Genomic DNA, 22,114 nt, shown 5'->3' on the forward strand with positions numbered 1-22,114 from the left:
AATAAATGATGAGCAAATAAATAACCAAATGAAATTAATATGGGCCTACAAGTGTACCTGAAATTCAAAGAAATCAATTATTCTTGGCTATGATAGCATCAGTTTAAAAAAAAAAACTAATAGCTGAGGAGGGCATTTTGGCCTGGTGGTTATACAATTGCTTGGGATGCCTACATTCCACATCAGAGCACCTGTGTTTGAGTCCAATTTCTATCTCCAGATTCCAACTTCTGCTAATGGGCACTCTGGGAAGCAGGTGATGGTCCAAGTAGCTGCCACTCATATGAGAGACCTGGATTGAGTTCTAGGATCCTGGCTTTGGCCTGACCCAGCACCAGCTGTTGCAGGCATCTGAGAAGTGAACCATCAGATAAGAGATATCTCTGCTTCTCAAATTAATAAAATTTAAGAGAGAAAAGCAATTGATAGAAATACAATTCCAATCCCACCAATAAAAACATACATAAATTCTAACCATAAATTTTAACTTTTAACTTAGAGTGGTAAGAAAAGGATGTATGAGTGGGGCAAAGTTGGGAGAGATAAAAGGGAAGGTTGTCACTGAGAGAAAGATGTAGTAACAAGAAAGCTTCAAAGATCTTCACAGGCAGATAAACAAAACAAAAGATAGCCATGATCTAACTCGGTGGGGAACCTTTTCTTCTGTCAAGGGACACTGGATATTTTACAACATCATTGGTGTGCCATACAAAATTATCAGCTTAAAAACTAGCCTGTTGGCCGGCGCCGCGGTTCAATAGGCTAATCCTCCGCCTTGTGGCGCTGGCACACCAGGTTCTAGTCCCGGTCGGGGCTTCCAGTCCAGCTCTCTGCTGTGGCCCGGGAGTGTAGTGGAGGATGGCCCAAGTGCTTGGGCCCTGCACCCGCAGGGGAGACCAGGAAAAGCACCTGGCTCCCAGGTATGGATCAGCGCGGCACACCAGCCACGGCGCGCCAGCCTCAGCGGCCGTTGGAGGGTGAACCAACGGTAAAGGAAGAGCTTTCTCTCTGTCTCTCTCTCTCTCTCACTGTCCACTCTGCCTGTCAAAAAAAAAAAAAAAAAAAAAGGCTAGCCTGTTACAGGGGCCAACACTATGGCATAATGCTTACAAAGCCGAAAAGGAAACATTGAAATTCAACTTTGTCCCCCTAATCCTATGTTGTTTCAATGGTATTTTCTATGGATGAAAACAAAGAAATTTTTTTTCTTCAAGATTTTATTTGAAAGGCAGAGTTACAGAGGGAGGGAGAGACAGAGAAGTCTTCCATCTGCTGGTTAACTCCCCACAAGTGGTTGCAATAGCTAGGGCTGGGCCAGGCTGAAGCCAGGAGCTTCTTCCAGGTCTCCCACGTGGGTGCAGGGGCTCAAGGACTTGGGCCATCTACTGCTTTCCCAGGAACATTAGCAAGGAGCTGGACTGGAAGTAGAGCAAGCAGAATTCAAATCGGTGTCTATATGAGATGCTAGTGCAGGCAGTGGCTTTATCCATTATACTATAACACCAGCTCCTATGCCAGGTTATTTAACTAGAACTTTTCTACTCTAACCCCCAAAAGTCTCCTTGTAGCTAACAATATATCCAAATTATACTGAAGAAGTATTTTTCACATCATTTAGATGTCATCGTTTCTGTGGCACAAGCATTACTGAGTTCCCTCCTACCTACCTATCCCTGACCAAGTTATGAAAAGTGTAAAATTAATGTTTTACCCATATAAAAAAGCAAATCGGCATTCTTTGTAGACTAGGTCACTCTACTAACCATATTATGTGACTAAAAAAACACCTTATAATCCAATAATACTTGATAATAAATGTGAAAAAATTATCTTGGAGGTGTGGCACAGTAGGTTAATCCTCCACCTTAACACCCTGGCCTGAAGCACCAGAATCCCATATGGGCACCGGTTCAAGTCCTGGCTACTCCACTTCCAATCCAGCTCTCTGCTATGGTCTGGGAAAGCTGTACAAGATGGCCCAAGTCCTTGGGCCCCTGCACCCGCATGGGAGATCCAGAGGAAGCTCCTGGCTCCTGGCTTCAGATCGGCACAGCTCTAGCTGTTGTGGCCAACTGGGGAGTGAACCAGAGGATGGAAAACCTCTCTCTCTCTCTCTGTGTAACTCTTTCAAATAAATAAATAAATAAATCTTTAAAAAAAAAAAAAAGATTGTTCTCTCTTCATCTCTCTCTGTAATTCAAGCTTTCAAATAAATAAATAAATCTTTTAAAAAATTTTTATCAATAAAATCTTACTTATGATACTGTTGAGTTTTCTGCATTAGCTTTTCTGGCAAGCCATCTTCATCATCAAACTGCTCCATAGGCTCCACAATGACTGGACGAGGAGTCCTGGATAGACACAAAAGCTTTAGTAAGAAATAACAGTTCCTAGAATCAACATGCTCCAAGAAATGTTGTATAACAAACAAAGTATATACTTGAGAAAGCTACCTCAGATGCATCGTATGTACTCAAAAAAATCAGCCAATAAACATTTGCTGATCCAGCCATGATTAAAGCCAGAAAAACACAAATAAATTAACAATTATGAAGCAGTGTGACTAATGAAGTTAACATGTATAAAGTACGATGAAAAAGAACTGCATACCTCTCCCCAAGTTTTATGTACACGGTCCTTGTCATCACTTCATTACAACACTAAAACCACCCATGTCTGCCAATCTTCCATTCTCCCTCTGTCTCCCCAAATTTTTCAGAATTGTCTTTAAAATTGGTTAAGCTTTAGGGTGGGCTTTTAGTTCAGTAATTAAGACATGGCTTGGGATACCCACACACAACCTGGGAGTACCCGGTTTTGAATCCCAGTTCTACTTCTACTTCCAGCTTCCTGCTAATGCGAGCCCCAGGAGGCAGCAGGCGACAGCTCAAGCAATTGAGTTCCTGCCAGCAGAGCTGGCAGTAAACTGGCTGAAAGCTAAACAATCCAGTCTCCCATGTGAGTGGCAGGAAGCCAATTATTTGAGCCATCACTGCTGCCTCCCAGAGTCTGCACTAGCAAGATACTGGACTCAGGAGCCACAACCTGAAACAGAACTCTGACACTCCAATATGAAATGCTAGTACCTTTTTTTCCCTCCTTCACTTTACTTGAAAAACAAAGAAAAAGACCTTCCTCCTGCTGGTTTACTCCCTCAAGAGGTCGCAACAACCAAGGCTGGGCCAGTCCAAAATCAGAAGCACAGAACTCTCCATCCACGTCTCCCACATGGGTGACAGACTCAAGTATTCGAGCCATTACCTGCTGCCTCCCAGGATGAACATAAGCAAGAAGCTGGACCAGAAGCCAAGGGCAGGCACTTGAACCAGACAATCTGATAATGTAACACAGGTATCACAAGTGGTGATGTCAGATAATTAAGCCAAATACCTGCCATTTTTAAAAATTATGTATGGTTTGTTTATTTCAAAAGGCAGAAGGAGGGCTCCTAACTGCTGGTTTACTCCCTAAACGGCTACAACAGCAGGGTCTGAGCCAGGTCAAATCAAGGGACCAGAATTCAATCAGGGTCTCCCACGTGGATGACAAGAACCCAACTACTGGAGCCATCAACACTACCTCCCTGGTTTTGCTTCAGTAAGAAACCGGAATCAAACGCGAGAGGCAGGAATTGAGTGCAGGTACTCCGATATGGGATGTGGGCAACCTAATCAGCAGCTTAACCACTGAACTAAATGCTTGTCCCATCTTTAATTACTAATTTTAATAAATTAAGTATCTAGATGTCAATCTTAAAGATCATCAAAAGCACAGATTTCTCTTCTAAATCAGAAGCAAGCATAGAAACCTGAGTGAAACTTAGAAAAGCAATAAACTATTTTTCTCCCCAAAATAAAAGAGGACAATAATTAGAAAACAAAATAATACTACATATTACAAGGATTTGAGCCACATTAACTTTTTTTTTAATGATTTATTTTATTTATTTGAAAGACAAGAGTTAGAGGTAGAACCAAATGACCACAACAGCCAGAGCTGAGCTGATCCGAAGTCAGGAGCATCTGGGTCTCCCACACAGGTGCAGGGGCCCAAGAACTTGGGCCATCCTTCACTGCCTTCCCAGCCATAGCAGAGAGCTGGATCGGAAGTGGAGCAGCAGGGACTCGAACAGGCACCCATATCGGATGCCAGCGCTGCAGGCTGGGGTTTTAACCTGCTGTGCCACCGCGCTGGCTTCCACATTAACAGTTGTAACAAGTTACTCCTCCTTGCTACAGATTAAACATCAGTGTTCCCTCAACTTTAAACCTGAATATATTAAAACCTAAACATGGGCCGGCGCTGCGGCTCAATAGGCTAATCCTCCTCCTGCGGCGCCAGGACACCGGGTTCTAGTCCCGGTCAGGGTGCCGGATTCTGTCCCGGTTGCTCCTCTTCCAGTCCAGCTCTCTGCTGTGGCCTGGGAAGGCAGTGGAGGATGGCACAAGTGCTGCGCCAGCCTGGCGGCCATTTGGGTAGTGAACCAACGGAAGGAAGACCTTTCTCTCTGTCTCTCTCTCTCTTTCTAACTCTGCCTGTGGAGGGGAGGAGAGGGGAGGGGAGAGATATTTTATTTGAAAGGCAGAGTTACAGAGAGAGAGGTAAAGACAGTGAGTTTTGGTTCACTTCCCAAATGGCCACAATGGCCAGGGCTGACTGAAGTCAGGAGCCAGGAGCTACTTTCAGGTCTCCCAAATGGGTGCAGGGGCCCAAGCACTTGGGCCATCTTCTGCTGCTTTCCCAGGCACATCAGCAAGGAGATAGATCAAAAGTGCAGCAGCAGGGACTCAAAACTGGTACCCATATGGGAGGCATGTACTGCAGGAGGTGGCTTTATCCACTACACCGAAACACTGGCATGTAGCATCTGGTTTTGTATGGACTTTGTACATGACCTGTTTTCTTAGTTGAACACTATCAGCCACCTTATTTAGTTGTCAAATTGGTTTTAATGTTACAGTGGGTCATTGGTTAAAGAAGAGTAAATTCCTGTGTAGCGCTGGAGTGTAACAATCTCTAATGATCTAGGTGTGATTCTAATGTTTAAAGATGTGGCCACTAAAGCAGATATTTGGCACAGTGGTTAAGATACCACTTGGGATACCCACATCTCCTATCATAGTATGTGGGTTCAACACCTAGCTATACTTCAGAATCCAGCTTTCTACTAATGCACATTCTGGAAGGCAGCAGGTGATGGATCCATTATTGGATTCCTGACACCAACATGGGAGACCCAGATTGAGCTCTGGGATCCTGACTTCTGCCTGGCCTAACCCAGCTATTGTAAGCATTTAAGAAGTGACCAACAGATGGAGGATCTGTCTCTGATAGTACCTGTCTTTTTTATTTTATTTTTTTTTATGATTTAATTTATTTATTTGAAAGAGAGAGAGAAAGAGAGAGAGAGAAAGGTCTTCCATCTACCGTTTCACTCCCCAAATTGCTGCAACGACTGGAGCCGATGCCATCTGAAGCCAGGAGATAAGAGCTTCCTCCAGGTCTCCCACACGGGTACAGGGGCCCAGGGACTTGGGCCATCTTCCTCTGCTCTCCCAGGCCCTTTGGCAGGGAGCTGGATCAGAAGTGGAGCAGCCAGGACTCAAACCAGCACCCAGATGGCATTGCAGGCCAGGGCTTTATCCTGCTATGCCATGGTGCTGGCCCCAGTATTTGTCTTTCAAATAAGTGAAATAAAACTATTTTAAAAAAAGAAGCTAAACCTCTTGGTATCACTCCTATGAGTAATTCACCCATCACTTACACAAATCATTCAGGTACCTGAGACTAAGTACTGTATTATATAATATATACCAAGACTGTACATAAGGTTAGGGAAACAAAGGCAAACAAAATGGGCACTAAAGTCTTAATAGAGTTTAAAAAAATATATGTGAGTAACAATAATCACTTTTAGAGCCCAGAAGGGGGAAAAAAAAAAAGAAACCAGAAAGCAATGCTATTTATTATACAGAGTAACAGAGGGAGACCACTTTAGATAAAGCAGTCAAGGAAATTCTCTCCATGAGGTGACATTTCAGCTGGGACCATTAAGCAGAGAGAAGAGAGCACTTTGAGTTCCAGATGGTTTAACCAACACGCCAAGGAAGCAAAATTAAACACTCCATCAGAAACATAACAATAAAAAGCAATTTGGCATCAGACTAAATTTATTACACCAAATACAATTTACTGGTTTGACAATCAAAGCAAGTTACCTTAAATTTTCACCTAAAAAATGGAACAATAACAACTAGTGTCAGAGAGGGCAGGCAAGGAGCTGGATAACAGGTACCAAAACCCAGTGAGATGGAAGTAAAAAGTTCTAGTGTCCAAAAGCACTTCATAATAATGTATTATATACCATATATAAGAACTAGGGAGAGCTTGTAGACTCTAAACAGAAAGAAAAGGGAAAGGAAACAGAAATGCTAATTACCTCATTTTGTCGGTTTAAACTATACCTGTACTGAAACACAGCACTGTACATTAACAACAACAAGAATGTGCTATTGTAGAAATCCAACATACCATGGTTATTAAATACCTTACAATAAAATCTTTAACACCTTGCCCATTCCCACAAAACTGCTTTTAATTAAAAACCACCTAAAAGAAACTGTTAAATACTTACCAATGCCTAGCTATAACTCTTTAAAACACTAATTAATCAAAGATGGCAATGGAAAAACATACTAATCACATGCTTGCCTACTGTTTCAGTTCCTTCATTCATTCAAGAAATAATTATTACGGGTTTATTATTTCACCAGGAATTATCACAATACAGGTTTTGAGATTATACCACTGAGCAATACAAAATCATGGAGTTTATGTTCTACCTGTAGAGAACTTGAAAAGCCGCCGCCTGCAGTGCCAGCATCCCATATGGGTGCCAGTTTGAGTTCCGGCTGCCACTGAGGTCATTTGGGGAGCGGGCCAGTGGATGGAAGACTCTTTCTCTATACAATCTCTAACTCTTTAAAATAAATAAAATAAATATTTAAAAATAAATAAATAAAAATAAAAATTCAATTCCCCAGGTGCTGGCACTGTGGCACATTGGGTAAAGCCACCGCCTGCAGTGCTGGCATCCCATATGGGTGCCCGTTCAAGTCATGGCTGCTCCTCTTACAATCCAGCTCTCTACTATGGCCTAGGAAAGCAGTGGAAGATCGCCCAAGTCCTTAGGCTCCTGCGCCCACGTGAGTGACCTAGAAGAAGCTCCTGAATCCTGGCTTCAGATTGGCCCAGCTCCAGCTGTTGCAGCCATTTGGAGAATGAACCAGCAGATGGAAGATCTCTCTCTCTCTCTCTGCCTCTGCTTCTCTGTAACTCTGCCTTTCAAATAAATAAATAAATCTTTTAAAAAAAATTCAATTCCTCAAACATGAAAGTATTTGAATGATGCCCACAAACTACTGACAGCATCAAATAAAGAAATACAAAGAAACTTTAATAGCCAAGGAAAAAAAAAACTGAAAAAAAATCAAGTTGGAAGCATACTTTCTCATTTGAAAGCTTAGGATAAATAACATACTTTTAGCTGTAGATAGGAAATAGATACATTGATCAATGAAACAGGAAAGAGTGCAAGGTGATTTTTTCTCCCAGATATTTGATAAAGGTACAAGAGCAACAAAGCAGAAATCATAAGCTAGAACTGGTATTTACATGAAAAAAATGAATTTTCATTTTACATCATAATTCAGATGAATCAATTATAGTTAAAAACACAAAAGTTATAACATTTCTCTTGGGGCTGGTACTGTGGCATAGCAGGTAAAGCTGCTGCCTGCAGTGCCACCATCCTAAATGGGTGCCAGTTTGACTCCCAGCTGCTCCACTTCCTATCCAACTCTCTGCTATGGCCTGGGAAAGCAGTAGAAGATGGCCCAAGTCCTTGGGCCCCTGCATCAGCGTGGGAGACCTGGAGGAAGCTCCTGGTTCCTAGCTTCGGATCGGCTCAGCTCCAGCCTTTGCAGCCATCTGGGGAGTGAACCAACAGATAGAAGACCCCTCCCTCCCTCCCTCCCTCCTTCTCTCCTTCTCTCCTTCTCTCCCTCTCTCTCTCTCTCGCCTCAGCCTCTCTGTAACTCTGCCTTTCAAATAAATTAAAAAAAAAAAGTTATAACATTTCTCAAAAAATATAAAAAAACACATTGTAACTTAGGCAAAGATTTCATACAAAACACAAAAAGCATAAATCAAAAAAAAAAAGCAAACACAGAAACTGTGCTTAACAAAACTTTAAAGCTGCTGCTTTATATAACTCATTGTTAAGAAAATTAAATTAAATAAAAGTTAAAAAAAAAAAAAAAGAAAGAAAATTAAAAAGCAGGGCCCGTGTTGTGGGTAGCAAGTTAAACCTCTGCCTGCGATGCCAGCATCCCATGTGGGCATCAGATGAGTCCTGGTTGCTCCACTTCTTATGTAAGTCCCTGCTAATAGCCTGGGAAAAGTAACAGAAGATGGACCAAGTGCTAGGGCCTCTGCATCTACTTGGGACAGCAGAAGAAGCTCCAAGCTCCTGGCCTCAACTTGGCCCAAACACAGCCATTGCAGCCATTTGGGAAGTGAACCAGCAAAACCAAGATCTCTCTCTCTCATCCTCTCTAACTCTGCCTTTCAAATAAAAAAAATTTTTTTTTTTAATTTTTAAAATAAGAGTTAAAAAGCAAGCTATAGCAGGCCGGCGCTGTGGAGTAGCAGGTAAAGTCACTGCCTGCAGGACCGGCATCCCCTATGGGTGCCAGTTCAAGTCCCGGTTGCTCCACTTCCAATCCAGCTCTCTGCTATGGACTGGGAAAGCAGAAGATGGCCCAAGTCACTGGGCTCCTGCACCCACATAGGAGACCCAGAGGAACCTCCTGGCTTCAGGCTTCGGATCAGCCCAACTGTGGCAGTTGCGGCCACTTGGGGAGTGAACCAGGAATGGAGACCTCTGCTTCTCTCTCTCCCTCTACCTTCTTCTTTCTCTCTGCCTCTGCCTCTCAAATAAGGAAAGAAAAAAAAAAATCTTAAAAAAAAAAACAAAACATAAGCTACAGGGGCTTGTGTATTATTATCCAAAAAGTACATAAATATGCACCATTAGTCACCAGGAAAATAAAACTTAAACCATAGTGAGATACCTCTACACTTACTAGAATATCTAAAAGACTAAAAACACCAAATGTGGCAAGAATGTGGAGATCTAGACATCTCTCCAGCTCATGGTACAACCACTTTGGAAAACAAGTTTGACAGTTTCTTATAAAGCTGAACACACAGTAATTTACCAAAGTCAAATGAAAGCATAATGTTCACAATAGGTTTACTCACAATAGCCAATAGTTGAAAGCAACTGAAACATCCACCTATAGAACCACTGGATGAACTGTACATATTATGTCCTTACACTGGAATGTGACTCAGTCATAAACAAAATACTGTAAACACAATGATTCGAGATGAAATCTCATTAACAGTATGTTAAGCAGAAGAAACCAGACACATGAGTGGGCATCATAGCTCAGTACATTAAGCCTGGGTTTGAGTCCTGGCTATTGCATGGTTCTGATCCAGCTTCCTATAATGTAACTCCCGGAAGGCAGTGGATGATGCCCAAGTACTTAAGTTCCTGTCACCCAGGTGGGAGACCCACATCAAGTTCATGGTTCTTTGCTTTAGCCTGGTCCAGCCCGGACTATTGCAGACATTTACAGAGTCAACCAGCAGGTGAAGATATTGTCCTTTCTCTACAACTCTGCCTTTCAAATAAATAAATCTTGAAAAAGAAAAGAAAAGCCAGACAAAGAGTATATAAAATTTCTTTTGGGGCCGGCGCTGTGGCTCAGCAGGTTAAAGCCCTGGCCTGAGGCGCCAGCATCCCTTATGGGTGCCGGTTCTAGTCCTGGCTGCTCTTCTTTCGATCCAGCTCTCTGTTACAGCCTAGAAAGCAATGGAGGATGGCCCAAGTCCTTGGGCTCCTGCACCCATGTGGGAGACCCAGAGGAGGCTCCTGGCTCCTGGCTCTGGATCGGCACAGCTCCAGCCATTGCGGCCATTTGGGGAGTGAACCAGCGGACAGAGGATGTTTCTCTCTGTCTCTCCCTCTCACTGTCTGTAACTCTACCTCTCAGATAAATAAAAATCTTTTAAAAAAATTTCTTTTAACATTAGTAAAGACAAAAGTTATCTATAGTAATATGTCACTAGCTATCTCAGGCAGAGATGAGAGGTGAGTGTAACTGCAAGAGTTAGTAAATACAGAGCACAATAGAACTTTCAGGAGATGACAGAAGTGTTCGGTACCTTGACTGTGGTGAGTGCACTGAAATCTACATTTAAAACGATGCTTTTTAATGTCTGTATATTATACTTCAATAAAATTGATGAAAAATTCTTAAAGTGTTACTCTATTTAAGTAACAAGGCTTTGTATTGTTTCTTAAGTGAAAGTAAGATAAAGCTGCCAAGATTTTAATTATGAATCAGTCTGAGGAAAGCTCTCTCCCAACTTCAGCAGTACACAAAAATTATTTATATTGAATATTCACTCAATAATTACCTATCAAGTATAAAGACAGTATAAACTGCAAGGAAAGATAAAATTCTATAACAGAGAAAAGTCCTTATGTAACCAGACAGAGGGAGCACAAGGAATTTAAAACTTACGTTGTCAGCAAGAACGCCCCATCACCACATCTTTCCAGAGCCTTTCGTGCAGGAGGTTTTGCCGCAAATTCTACAAAACCTTTTCCAGTAGCTCTACCACGATCATCCACAACCACAACAGCTTTCTCTACTGGACCAAACTGGGAAAATGCTTGTTCAAGAAGCTCATTGGAAACAACTGGAGAAAGGTTCTTGACAGTTAGGGCTGCTCCATGTGTAGCAAAGCGAATTCGGAGAGGTCTGCTCTTCAAAATGGTGCCATCCAGCTCTGCTTTTGCAATTTCAGCCAATGTTCTGGATTCCTTTTTAGGAGGAAAAATCATTTTGTAAAGATGATAGTAGCAAAAATGTAAAATGGTGGTTTGCTTCTACAGAGAGCTAAACAGCTTTAGGAAATGACTAATTTTTGTTTAACCTTGGTATCACATGCTCTTTACTATTCAAAAATCTTTTTAAATATCCTAAATAAAAAGTCCTGATCCCACTTTCCTGTTAAAGATCATCACTTAAAAATGAACTGCTCATAAGTGAGTTATCAGCTATCAGATATGCAATGCAGTATCTTTTTTAACATCTCCTACCGTTATTAAAACACAGGGCTGGCACTATGGCGTAATAGGTAAAGCCACCACCTGCAGTGCCAGTATCCCCTATGGGTGCTGGTTTGAGTCCCAGCTGCTCCACTTCCAATCCAGCTCTCTGCTATGGCCTGGAAAAGCAGCAGAAGATGGCCCAAGTTCTTGGGCCCCTGCACCCACATGGGAAGACCTGGAGAAGGCTCCTGGCTTCGGATCAGCGCAGCTCTGGCCGTTGAGACCAACTGGGGAGTGAACCAGAGGATGATAAACCTCTCTCTCTGCCTCTCCTCTCTCTGTGTAACTAACTCTTTCAAATAAATAAATAAATATTTTTTAAAAATAACACATACGGGCAACTACTTTTTTAAATTTTTATTTTATTTATTTGAAAGGCAGATCTTTCATCCTTTAGCTTACTCCCCAAAAACTCGCAACAGCCAAGAATAGGCCAAGCAAAAGCCAGAAACCTGGAACTCAATGTGGGTCTCTACTGTAGGCAGAAAGACTCATGTAGTTGGGCTATCACATGATGCCTACCAGGGCAGGAAGCTGGAATCAGAAGAAGAGTCAGGACTCAAACCCATGAACTCTGATATGGGGTGATACGGGATTTGAGTATCCCAAGTGGACTCTTATCCATTGTACCTAAACGTGCCAGTTACTGGCACTATCGCTGAAAGAATCATTTCTATAGTCTCTACATTTTGACATTTATAGCTCAAAAAAAAACACTCCACTTCCCTACTACCAAACTGTTTCCTTTTTTAATTCCAGTTATTTTACATTATCTATTAAAAACTTCTATGATCTTGTTTATTACCTTTCATGAAGTATGTACATACACTGCACATTTCTTACCATCACGTGAAATAAACCAAAGGCACATATTCATGGGCTATGACAGTTCTCTCCAATTTTTTTTCCTTTAAGATTTAATTATTTGAAGGGCAGAGAGACAAAGGGAGAGAGACAGGGGTGTGAAGTGAGCGGTTGGGGGAGATCTTCCATTCACTGGTTCACTCTGCAAATGGCCCTAACAGCCAGGTCTGGGCCAGGCCAAAGCCAGAAGCCAAGAAAAAGCTAGAAGCCAGGAACTCTATCCAGGATTCCCACATAGGTACCTAACGACTTTGGCCTTATTCGTTGCCTTCCTGGACACAGCAGGAGGCTGAACCATAATCAGAGTAGCTGAGACTGTAAGTTTCACTTTCATATAGGATAGAGAGCTGCAAGCAATAGCTTATAATCCACTGTGCCACAACATGGGTTCCTCTCTCTGGTGTACATATGCACTTATAAACTAGAAAATACCTTGATTGCTGAACCACAAGAAAACTTCCTCCCACTAGAATTCAAAGTTGGTGTATAGGGGCCAGTGCATAGCAGGTTAAAGCCACCACCTGCAGTGCCAGCATCCCATCTGGACGCCGGTTGGAGACTCAGCCACTCCACTTCCTTTTTTTTTTTTTTTGACAGGCAGAGTGGACAGTGAGAGAGAGAGAGACAGAGAGAAAGGTCTTCCTTTGCCGTTGCTTCATCCTCCAATGGCCACCACGGCTGGCGCACTGCGGTCGGCACACCGCACTAATCTGCTGATCCGAAGGCAGGAGCCAGGTGTTTCTCCTGGTCTCTCATGGGGTGCAGGGCCCAAGCACTTGGGCCATCCTCCACTGCACTCCCTGGCCACAGCAAAGAGCTGGCCTGGAAGAGGGGCAACCGGGCGGAATCCGGCACCCCAACCAGGACTAGAAACCGGTGTGCCGGCGCCGCAAGGTGGAGGATTAGCCTGTTGAGCAGCGGCGCCGGCCTACTCCACTTCCAATCCAGCTCTCTGCTATGGCCTGGGAAAGCAGGGAAAATGGCCCAAGTCCTTGAGCCCCTGAATCTACATGGGAAACCCAGAATAAGCTCCTGGCTCCCAGTTTTGAAATGGCACAGCTCCAGCCATTGGGGCCAACTGGGGAGTGAACCAGCAGATGGAAGACCTGTCCTTCTCTCTGCCTCTCTGTGTAACTCTTTCAGATAAATAAATCAATCTTAAAAAAAAAAAAAAAAAAGTTGGTGTAAAATACGCATTTAAATAAATTATTCAAAAGTTGGGGCTGGCACTGTGGCGCAGCAGGTTAATGCCCTAGCCTGAGGCACTGGCATCCCATATGGACGCCAGTTCGAGTCCCAGCTGCTCTACTTTCAGACCCAGCTGCTCCACTTCCAATCCAGCTCTCTGCTATGGCCTGGGAAAGCAGTACAAGATGACCCAAGTCCTTGGGCCCCTGCACCCAGGTGGGCGACCTGGGGGAGGCTCCTGGCTTTGGATCAGCACAGCTCCAGCTGTTGCGGCCAATTGGGGAGTGAACCATCGGATGGAAGACCTCTCTTTCTCTCTCTCTCACTGCCTCTCCTCTCTCTGTGTAACTCTGACTTTCAAATAAATAAATCTTTTTTTTTTTTTTTTTTTTTGACAGGCAGAGTTAGACAGTGAGAGAGACAGAGAGAAAGGTCTTCCTTTTCCACTGGTTCACCCCACAAGTGGCCGCCACTGCCAGCGTGTTGCGGCCGGCGCACTGCACCAATCCGAAGCCAGGATCCAGGTGCTTCCTTCTGGTCTCCCATGGGGTGCAGGGCCCAAGCACTTGGGCCATCCTCCACTGCCTTCCCAGGCCACAGCAGAGAGCTGGACTGGAAGAGGAGCAACCGAGACAGAATCCGGCGCCCAAACTGGGACTAGAACCCAGAGTGCCGGCACTGCAGGGCAAGAAAATTTTTTTTTACGAGTTCAACTCCACACTGTTTATTCTCCAGCCCCTGTCAATAAATATTAAAAAAAATGTTGTATAATACGCTTTAAATAAATTATACATAAATTTAATAGAAGTATGTTCTTATTCATTAGGTTGTAGGAACTCTCCAGGGAGAAGTAAAAAGAGGCTTTATATACACATATAAGTGAAGCACAAATATACTATCTTATAAAAAGTTTCTTAGAGTCACAAGAGTTCTTTATATAATCCCTAAAATGTTTAGGAGAGCTTGAAGTTACTGCCCTGAGCAAATATCTATCTATAGAACTATTTTTACAAAGACAAAAGAAGTTACCTTGGTATTCAAAATAGTCACTTTATTACCTGTAGTAGCAGCAGCAAATATTTAAAGGATATCTAAAAAGAAGGGTATTTTACTACCAAATACAGTATATAATAACACTGAGAGGCAAAAATTTTAGGCATGGACTTAGAGCAGGGTGAGCATTTGGCCTAGTGGTTAAAATGTCTATGGTCCTATATCCTCGTACCCAGTTCCAGCTCATGATTCCAGCTTCCTGCTAATCTGGACACTGCGAGGCAGCAGTGATGACTCAAGTAACTGAATCCCTGCCACCCAGGTAGGAGACCTGGGTTGAGTTCCCAGCTCTCTGCTTCAATTTGGCCCAATTCCAGCTGTTTCGGGTATCTGGGGAGTGAACCAACAGATTGAAGCATGCACACATGTGGGCTCCCTCTCTGTCTCCTCTCAAATTAAAAAAAAAAAAAAAATGTTGTCAGGTAGAACTTGGAATAGATAGGGCATGAGGAAAATTTTAGAGTGGTAGCTTGACAATGAATTAAACAAATACATGCATCTGTCAAAACTTACCAGCCATGGGGCCAGCATCATGGCACATGGTTAAGCTGCTACCTGTGACACTGGCATCCCATATAAGCACCAGTTCTAGTCCCAGCTGCTCCAATTCAGATCCAGCTCTCTGCTAATGTGCCTGGGAAAACAGCAGATGGCCCAAGTATTTTGGCCACTGCCATCCACATGGGAGACAAGATGAAGCTCCCAGACTCCTAGCTCTGGCCTCACCCAGCCCTGGATGTTCCAACCATTTGAGGAGTAAACCAGCAGGTAGAAGATAGCTCCCTCCCTCCCTCCCTCCCTCCCTCTCTGTGTAACACTGCCGATCAAATAAATAAGTGAACCCTTTAAAAACCAAACTTTCCAGCAGTACAATTACAACTTGTGCATTTCACTGCACATAAATTTCAAAAACCTAGTGCGTAATACTGGACTTTAATTAACAAGCATGCTAGATCCAGTGTTGAGAGTCATGGACTGATAGATGGAGACAAAGAATAGATACAAGAAAAAATATAGGAAACTTAATTGCAGAATCTAGACAGTGTCTATGTCTGAAATTTTCTATAATTAAGTGTTGAGGTAGGACGATAGAAGGAGGCTGGTCGGAACTATAGAACTGAAGAGCATTTTGTGAGGGCACCTCCTGCTCAGATTCAGTCAGACATATCTACAATGTCACGTTTTGCTTTTTCAAAATTAAGAAATACAATTTTGGGAGCTGGCAACATGACAAAGTAAAGTAGCCATCGCCTGCAATGTCAGCATCCCCTAATAAAGGGTCAGTTCAAGTCCCAGCTATTCTGCTTCCAATCGAGTTCCCTGCTAAAGTACCTAGGAAAGCAGAAGGTGGCCCAAGCACTTGAGCCCCTGTCACCCACAAGGGAGACCTGGATGGAATTCCTGGCTCCTGGCTTCAGCCTTGCCCAGACCTGACTGTTGTACAGTTTGGGGAGTGAATCAGCAGATGGAAGATTATCTTCCTTTCCCTCCCTCTCTTTCAAATAAATAAATATTTTTTAAAGATGTATTTATTTATTTGAAAGGCAGAGTTACAGAGAGGCAGAGAAAAGGCGGGAGGGGTCTTCCATCCACCAGCTTCACTCCCCAAATGGCCGCAATGGCCAACCTGGGCCAGGCCTAAGACAAGAGCCAGGATCTTCCTCCAGGTCTCCTACACGGTTGCAGGAGCCCAAGGACTTGGGCCATCTTCTACTACTCTCCCAGTCCATGGCAGCGAGCTGGATTGGAAGTGGAGCAGCCAGGACTTAAACCAAAGAGCATATGAGATGCCAGCACTACAGGCAACAGCTTTACCCACCCTGCCATAGTGTGGGTCCTTCAAATATATCAATCTTAAAACAGAAATCTTAAAATTTTCAACAACAAATTTTTACTATTGGCAACAATTTCCATTTTTAATATTAGTGGGGTCAGGGCCAGCACTGTGGCATAGTGGGTAAAGCCACTGTCTGCTGTGCCAGTGTCCCACAAAAGTGCCAATTTGATTCTCAGCTGTTCCACTTCCTATCCAGCTCCTTGCTAATGTACCCGAGAAGGCAGCAGAAGTCAGCTCAAGTGCTTGGGCCCATCACCCACGTGGAAGGCCCCAAGAAAGCTCCTGGCTCGGGATCAGCCAAGCTTCAGCCACTGCGCCATTTGGGGAGTGAACCAGAAGATAGAAGAGCACTCTCTGTGTTAACTGTTTTTCAAATCAATCAATCAATCAATCTTCAAAAACAAAACATTGGTTGGGCCAAAAAAAAATGTTTATACAGTCAGGAATTTTTTTAAATTTGACAGGCAGAGTTATAGACGGTGAGAGAGACAAAGGTCTTCCTTCCATTAGTTCACCCCACAAATATCCACTATGGCAGGCGCTGCGCCGATCTGAAGCCAGGAGCCAGGTGCTTCTTCCTGATCTCCCATGCAGGTGCAGGGGCCCAAGCACTTGGACCATCCTCCACTGCCCTTCTGGGCCACAGCAGAGAGCTCGACTGGAAGAGGAGCAACCAGGACTAGAACCCAGCGTCCATGGGATGCCAGCGCTGCAGGCAGAGGATTAACTAAGTGAGCCACACCGCTGGCCCCAAGAATTTTCAATGGTATACATTCTTTTCCAAAGTTTATACTGTCCATGGTTTTACATGTTTTTTTCCTTAAGATTTATTTATTTATTTGAAAGACAGAATTAGAGGCAGAGGCAGAGAGGGACAGAGAGAGGTCTTCCATCCACTGGTTCACCACCTAAATGGACACAACAGCCAGAGCTGGGCCAATCCATGCACATGCAGGTGCCCAAGAACTTGGGCTATCTTCTACTGCTTTTTCAGACCATAGCAGAGAGCTGGATCAGAAGTAGAGCAGCCAGGATTCGAACTGGCGCCCACATGGGATACCAGCACTGCAGGCGAAAAGCTTTACCTGCTAGGTCACAGCATCAGCCCCTGTTTTATAAGGTTCTAAATCAGAGTTCTTCAAACTTTTCACTATCGACAATATGGGCCAGATCATTCTAGAGGGCACTCCTATGCATTGTTGAATGTTCAGCAGCACCCTTGACCCCTCCTCACCAGACCCCAGTAGAACCAATGGTCAGTTTTTGACAACCAAAAATGTTTCCAGGGAGCCGGTGCTGTGTCAGAGCAGATTAAGCCTCTGCCTACAGCACCGGTTCAAGCCCTGGCTGCTCCACTTCCGATCCAGCTCTCTGCTAATGGCCTGGGAAAGCAGTAGAAGATGGCCCACATGCTTGGGCCCCTGCACCTGCGTGGGAAACCCAGATGAAGCTCCTGGCTTCTGGCTTCAGCCTGGCCCAGCCCCAGCCGTTGTAGCCATCTGGGGAGTGACCCAGCAGATAAAAATCTCTCTCTTTCCCCCTCTGTAATTATGCCTTCCAAATAAATAAACTAAATCTTTAAAAAAAGAAAAAAAGGAAAAGAAAATAACAAGACTATCAGGCGGCCGGTGCCACAGCTCAATAGGCTAATCCTCCACCTACCGGCGCCAGCACACCGGTTTCTAGTCCCGGTCAGGGCGCCAGATTCTGTCCCGGTTGCCCCTCTTCCAGGCCAGCTCTCTGCTGTGGCCCGGGAAGGCAGTGGAGGATGGCCCAAGTGCTTGGGCCCTGTACCCCATGGGAGACCAGGAGAAGCACCTGGCTCCTGCCTTCGGATCAGCGTGGTGCGCTGGCCACAGCGCACCAGCCGTGGCGGCCACTGGAGGGTGAACCAACGGCAAAAGGAAGACCTTTCTCTCTGTCTCTTTCTCTCACTGTCCACTCTGCCTATCAAAAAAAAAAAAAAAAAAAAAAAAAAGACTGTCAGGCATTATACCAAGATTTTTCTGATTCAGCAAAGTTTACAGTTCTAACAGATTCCCAGTGAACAGATTAAATAAGAAGATGCCTGAGACAGTACAAGGTGATTGCCTCTAGCTCATATAGTAGGGAAAACAATTTAAGCAGTGTGTTTAGACTAGGAAGGGATCTGAAGCTGCTGGACAGGAACCACACCTTTGTGAATTACTCTTTCAGACATCTGGTTTAGCAAGAAAATAGTTCAGATCACACTGATACCGGTTTAGCTATATTTAACCAACTTTAAAATGCATACACCTGGAGCCAGCACTGTGGCATAGTGGGCTAAGCCTCTGCCTGCGGCACCAGCATCCCATATGGGCACCAGTTCGAGTTCGAGCTGCTCCACTTCCAATCCAGCTCTCTGCTATGGCCTGGGAAGCACCTGAAGATGGTCCAAGTGCTTGGGCTCCCAGCTATGTGGGAGACCTGGAAGAAGCTCCTGGCTTTGGATCGGCTCAGCTCCAGCAGTTGCAGCCATTTCAGGAGTGAACCAGCAGATGGAAGACCTCTCTATCTCTGCCTCTGCCTCCCTCTAACTCTGCCTTCCAAATAAATAAATAAATAAATCTTTTTTTTTTTTTAGTGCATACACCTTTTCAGTTAATTTAACTAACCTGTTAGTAACCAACCAAAATCTAAAAAGAAGCTTTGAGGCTAAAGTCCATAATAAAATGTATCCAAAAGAGACACACTGTCTACTTTATCCCTATGTAACAAAGACTCATATTATGGATTGGGATCTTATACGAACAACCACATAATATCTTTTCCCAATCAATACATACTATTAATACTGACCCTACACCATACCAAAAATGTTACTTCATCCTATCAATTAACTGGAAAGACTACAACAAATAATTTAAGAAAATGTATTGCATTTAAAAGATTACTCCACCAGTAAAAAGTTATTTCCAAAAATTTAAATCAGATAAAATTACACTGCTATTTTTAAAGCAACTACTCCACCTCCACTCACTAACCTCACTGGACTAAAGCCACTACACCTATATTTATTTTCAGATCAAGTATGGACCATGAGTTGTGTAAGTAGAAAAATGTATTTTATGTATTTTAAATTTACCTGGTACTCATTGAGCTCAGATTAAATTGTCAAGTTATCCATTAAGTCAAATTCTGTAAAGGAAATCCTAATTTCCTAGTGACAAATTTTTAACATTCCTACACAAAGCATTTAGGGTATGTTTGGAGGAGCACATCCCAAAGGAGCAATCCTTCTCATCTCTCATTTCTTTATTTTTTTCTTTTTCTTTTTTTTTTTTTTTTTAAGAGTTTATTTTTTCATTAGAGAGACAGAGAGAAAGGTCTCCCATCCATCCACTGGTTCACTCCCCAAATGGCAACAATGGCCGGAGCTGGGTCCATCCGAAGCCAGGAGTTTCTTTCAACTCTCCCACATGGGTGCAGGGATCCAAGCACTTGGGCCATCCTTCACTGCTTTCCTAGTCCACAGCAGAGAGCTGGATCGGAAGAGGAGCAGCGAAGACAAAAACCAGTGCCCATATGGGATGCGGGTGCCACAGGCGGAGGCTTAGCCACAGCGCCAGCCTCCCATTTCTTAATAACACAAAGATATTTTTTTAAATGCAAAGCAGGAAAAGCAATGAGCTGTGCTAACAGAGTAGCCCTATCTGCATGTGGCTATTTAAAGAAAGAATACATAATAGTTCAAATTCCACTCAGCCACAGTATCTACATTTACAAATACACAGCAGTTCCATCCTTGCAGCAAGTTCTACAGGACAGTGCTGATGCACTAATGGAGGAATTTACTACTAGCAGCCTTTAAGAGAAAAAGAAAGACTTCCCCATGAAAATGAATTGCTTATTGGTTTATTTTTAAGTATAAAGCTTTTGACAGAGCAAAGTGCAGCCTCTCCATTCTTCCTCCTACAGAATGTCAACTTCAGAATAGACGAAGATGGTGCCAGAGGCAAAGGATGATGAGAATGTTACGTAATACCCTTTTGAAAAGTTCACCTCACTTCCTTAAGATAATTTGTAAATTTATACAAAGAGTTCTACGGAGTGACAAGCTGTTTCTCTAATTTCCAAAATTTGTTTGCAATTTTGTCTTCAAAATACACTGATTATTTAACTTGAATTTTGAGGAAATTTGTCTCATTAATACCACTTAGATGTTCAAGTGTTGGTATTCAAAAAAAGACAGCATTATTTAACTACAATCAATTTTCTCTATTTATTAAAGTCTGCACTGTCCACACACAGAGAGAATTCGATTGTGGAAGTCAAAGTTATAATAAGAAAGTTTCCAAGCTGCAATGAGTATCAAACTTAAGGGTCTAACTAGAAATACAACAGAGAAAATTCAGTTGCTGGGGAAGACACTCTCCCTCTTAAAAAAAATCCTGTTTGGGGAAAAAGAAAATGTGGCATCGAATTGTGAACTACAACAACGCTGTAAAACTAACACTGATGAATTCACCACAAAGCACACAGAGAAAGCCTAGCAAAAGTCGTTATCTTGTGCCCTGAGTGTAAACCCTCGACGTTCAAATTTTTGTTTTAAGAGACACGATGTTTGCATAATGATTAAAAGGAGATAAGAGACAATATTCTCATTCTCGTACTAGGAAATCTAAGTAAATATTCTAACAGTAGGAAGCACAAGTATAAAATACCTATCACCCACCCAAAGGACGTCTGGCGGAAAAATATTGTATTAGATCCGTAACCACTGCAAACCGTCCCATCACCGCTCTCGGGAAAGGGCTGCGCTAAGGCAGAACGCGGTTTATTTACCGCTACACGCACGCAGGGCTAGAAGACGATCTGGGAAAATAAAAAGCCAATCTGCCCAGTGAAAACATCCGATCAGGCCGAAGCGTCCATCCCGCATTCCTGTCCCATTCATTTCCTTTCCAACACGATCTGCCTCGAGGAATTCGCACTCCGAACCGCCCCCTTTCGGGACCCGGGGACCCAGCGCGCGGCCGGCGGGGCCTGCAGGGTGCCGGGAGGGAGGCGTCGGCCGCCGGGGTCCTCCGATCCCGCAAGCGGGGCCGCAGGCCGCCGAGCCGCGGCGTCGGGGGTCGCCCCGAGGGCCCTTTTGTTCCCTCGCGCGGGCCGCCAGACTCACCAAGCGGATGAAGCCGAAGCCGCGGTCTCGGTTGATGAAGACCTCGCTGGGCTCGCCGTAGCGCTCAAAGAGCCGCTTGAAGTCCTCCTCGGTGATGTCGGTGGGCAGGTTGCCCACGAAGAGGCGGCAGCGCTGCGTGTACGTCTTCTCGCCCGGCTTAAGGAAACTCTTGATGTCGATGGTGAACCCCATCTCCTCCTCGGGGTGGTCTTCGGCGGGCGCAGGAGCGGGCGGCGCCTGCTCCCCGGCCAGCCCGAGCGCCATGGCCGCTGCGGCCGCTGGCTCGGTCTCCCCCGCGGCGGACTCCAGGGCGCGAAGGCGAGCAGGGTTCTTCTCAATGCGCACTTGCTTCAGGTTTCCCCTTAACATCATCTTAGTGAGTTCGCTTCAGAAACTGGATGCAGGCCTAGCTCTTAGGTGTCTACGTCTCTACATATATCTATGGAAACGCAGTCAGAAAGTCAAAAGACAACCAGGGAACTCAGCCCGTGGTCCTGCCTCCTCTGACTCACACCCGCGGCAGCCGCACATTCAAAATGGCGCTGCCACAAGCTGCAGTTGGAAGAAGAGACGCCGGGGCAAGTCCCGCCCCTCCGCAAAGGCTGGCGCCGGAGTGACGCCTGCGCGTGCGCAGTGTCGTGCGCCTCCAGGCTGCCCCCTAGGATGGTGGAAGGCACCCTGCCGTCTTGCTGAAGTGCCGGCCTGTTGTACTTCTGGGGCTAATTATGTGATGTGTGCCACGGTGTGTGAAAGTATAAACAACTCGGTATCATATTTA

The 22,114-nt window shown here is 44.3% G+C and overlaps 1 protein-coding gene across 1 annotated transcript in view; it reads right to left on the bottom strand.

Moving 5' to 3' along the window:
* Positions 1–21,892, bottom strand: part of PSPC1 (paraspeckle component 1) — a 79,907-nt gene extending 58,015 nt beyond the window's left edge. The window contains exons 1-3 of the mRNA XM_008259953.4: positions 21,337–21,892; positions 10,659–10,960; positions 2,256–2,351 (exon numbers count right to left, since the gene is read on the bottom strand). Coding sequence (XP_008258175.1) covers positions 2,256–2,351; positions 10,659–10,960; positions 21,337–21,708 — 770 coding nt within the window. The 5' untranslated portion in view covers positions 21,709–21,892. The remainder of the gene's footprint in view (positions 1–2,255; positions 2,352–10,658; positions 10,961–21,336) is intronic.
* Between the last annotated feature and the right edge of the window lie 222 nt (positions 21,893–22,114).

The sequence above is a fragment of the Oryctolagus cuniculus genome, chromosome 9 (genome assembly GCF_964237555.1).
Source record: "Oryctolagus cuniculus chromosome 9, mOryCun1.1, whole genome shotgun sequence".
NCBI classification, from domain to species: Eukaryota; Metazoa; Chordata; class Mammalia; order Lagomorpha; family Leporidae; genus Oryctolagus; species Oryctolagus cuniculus.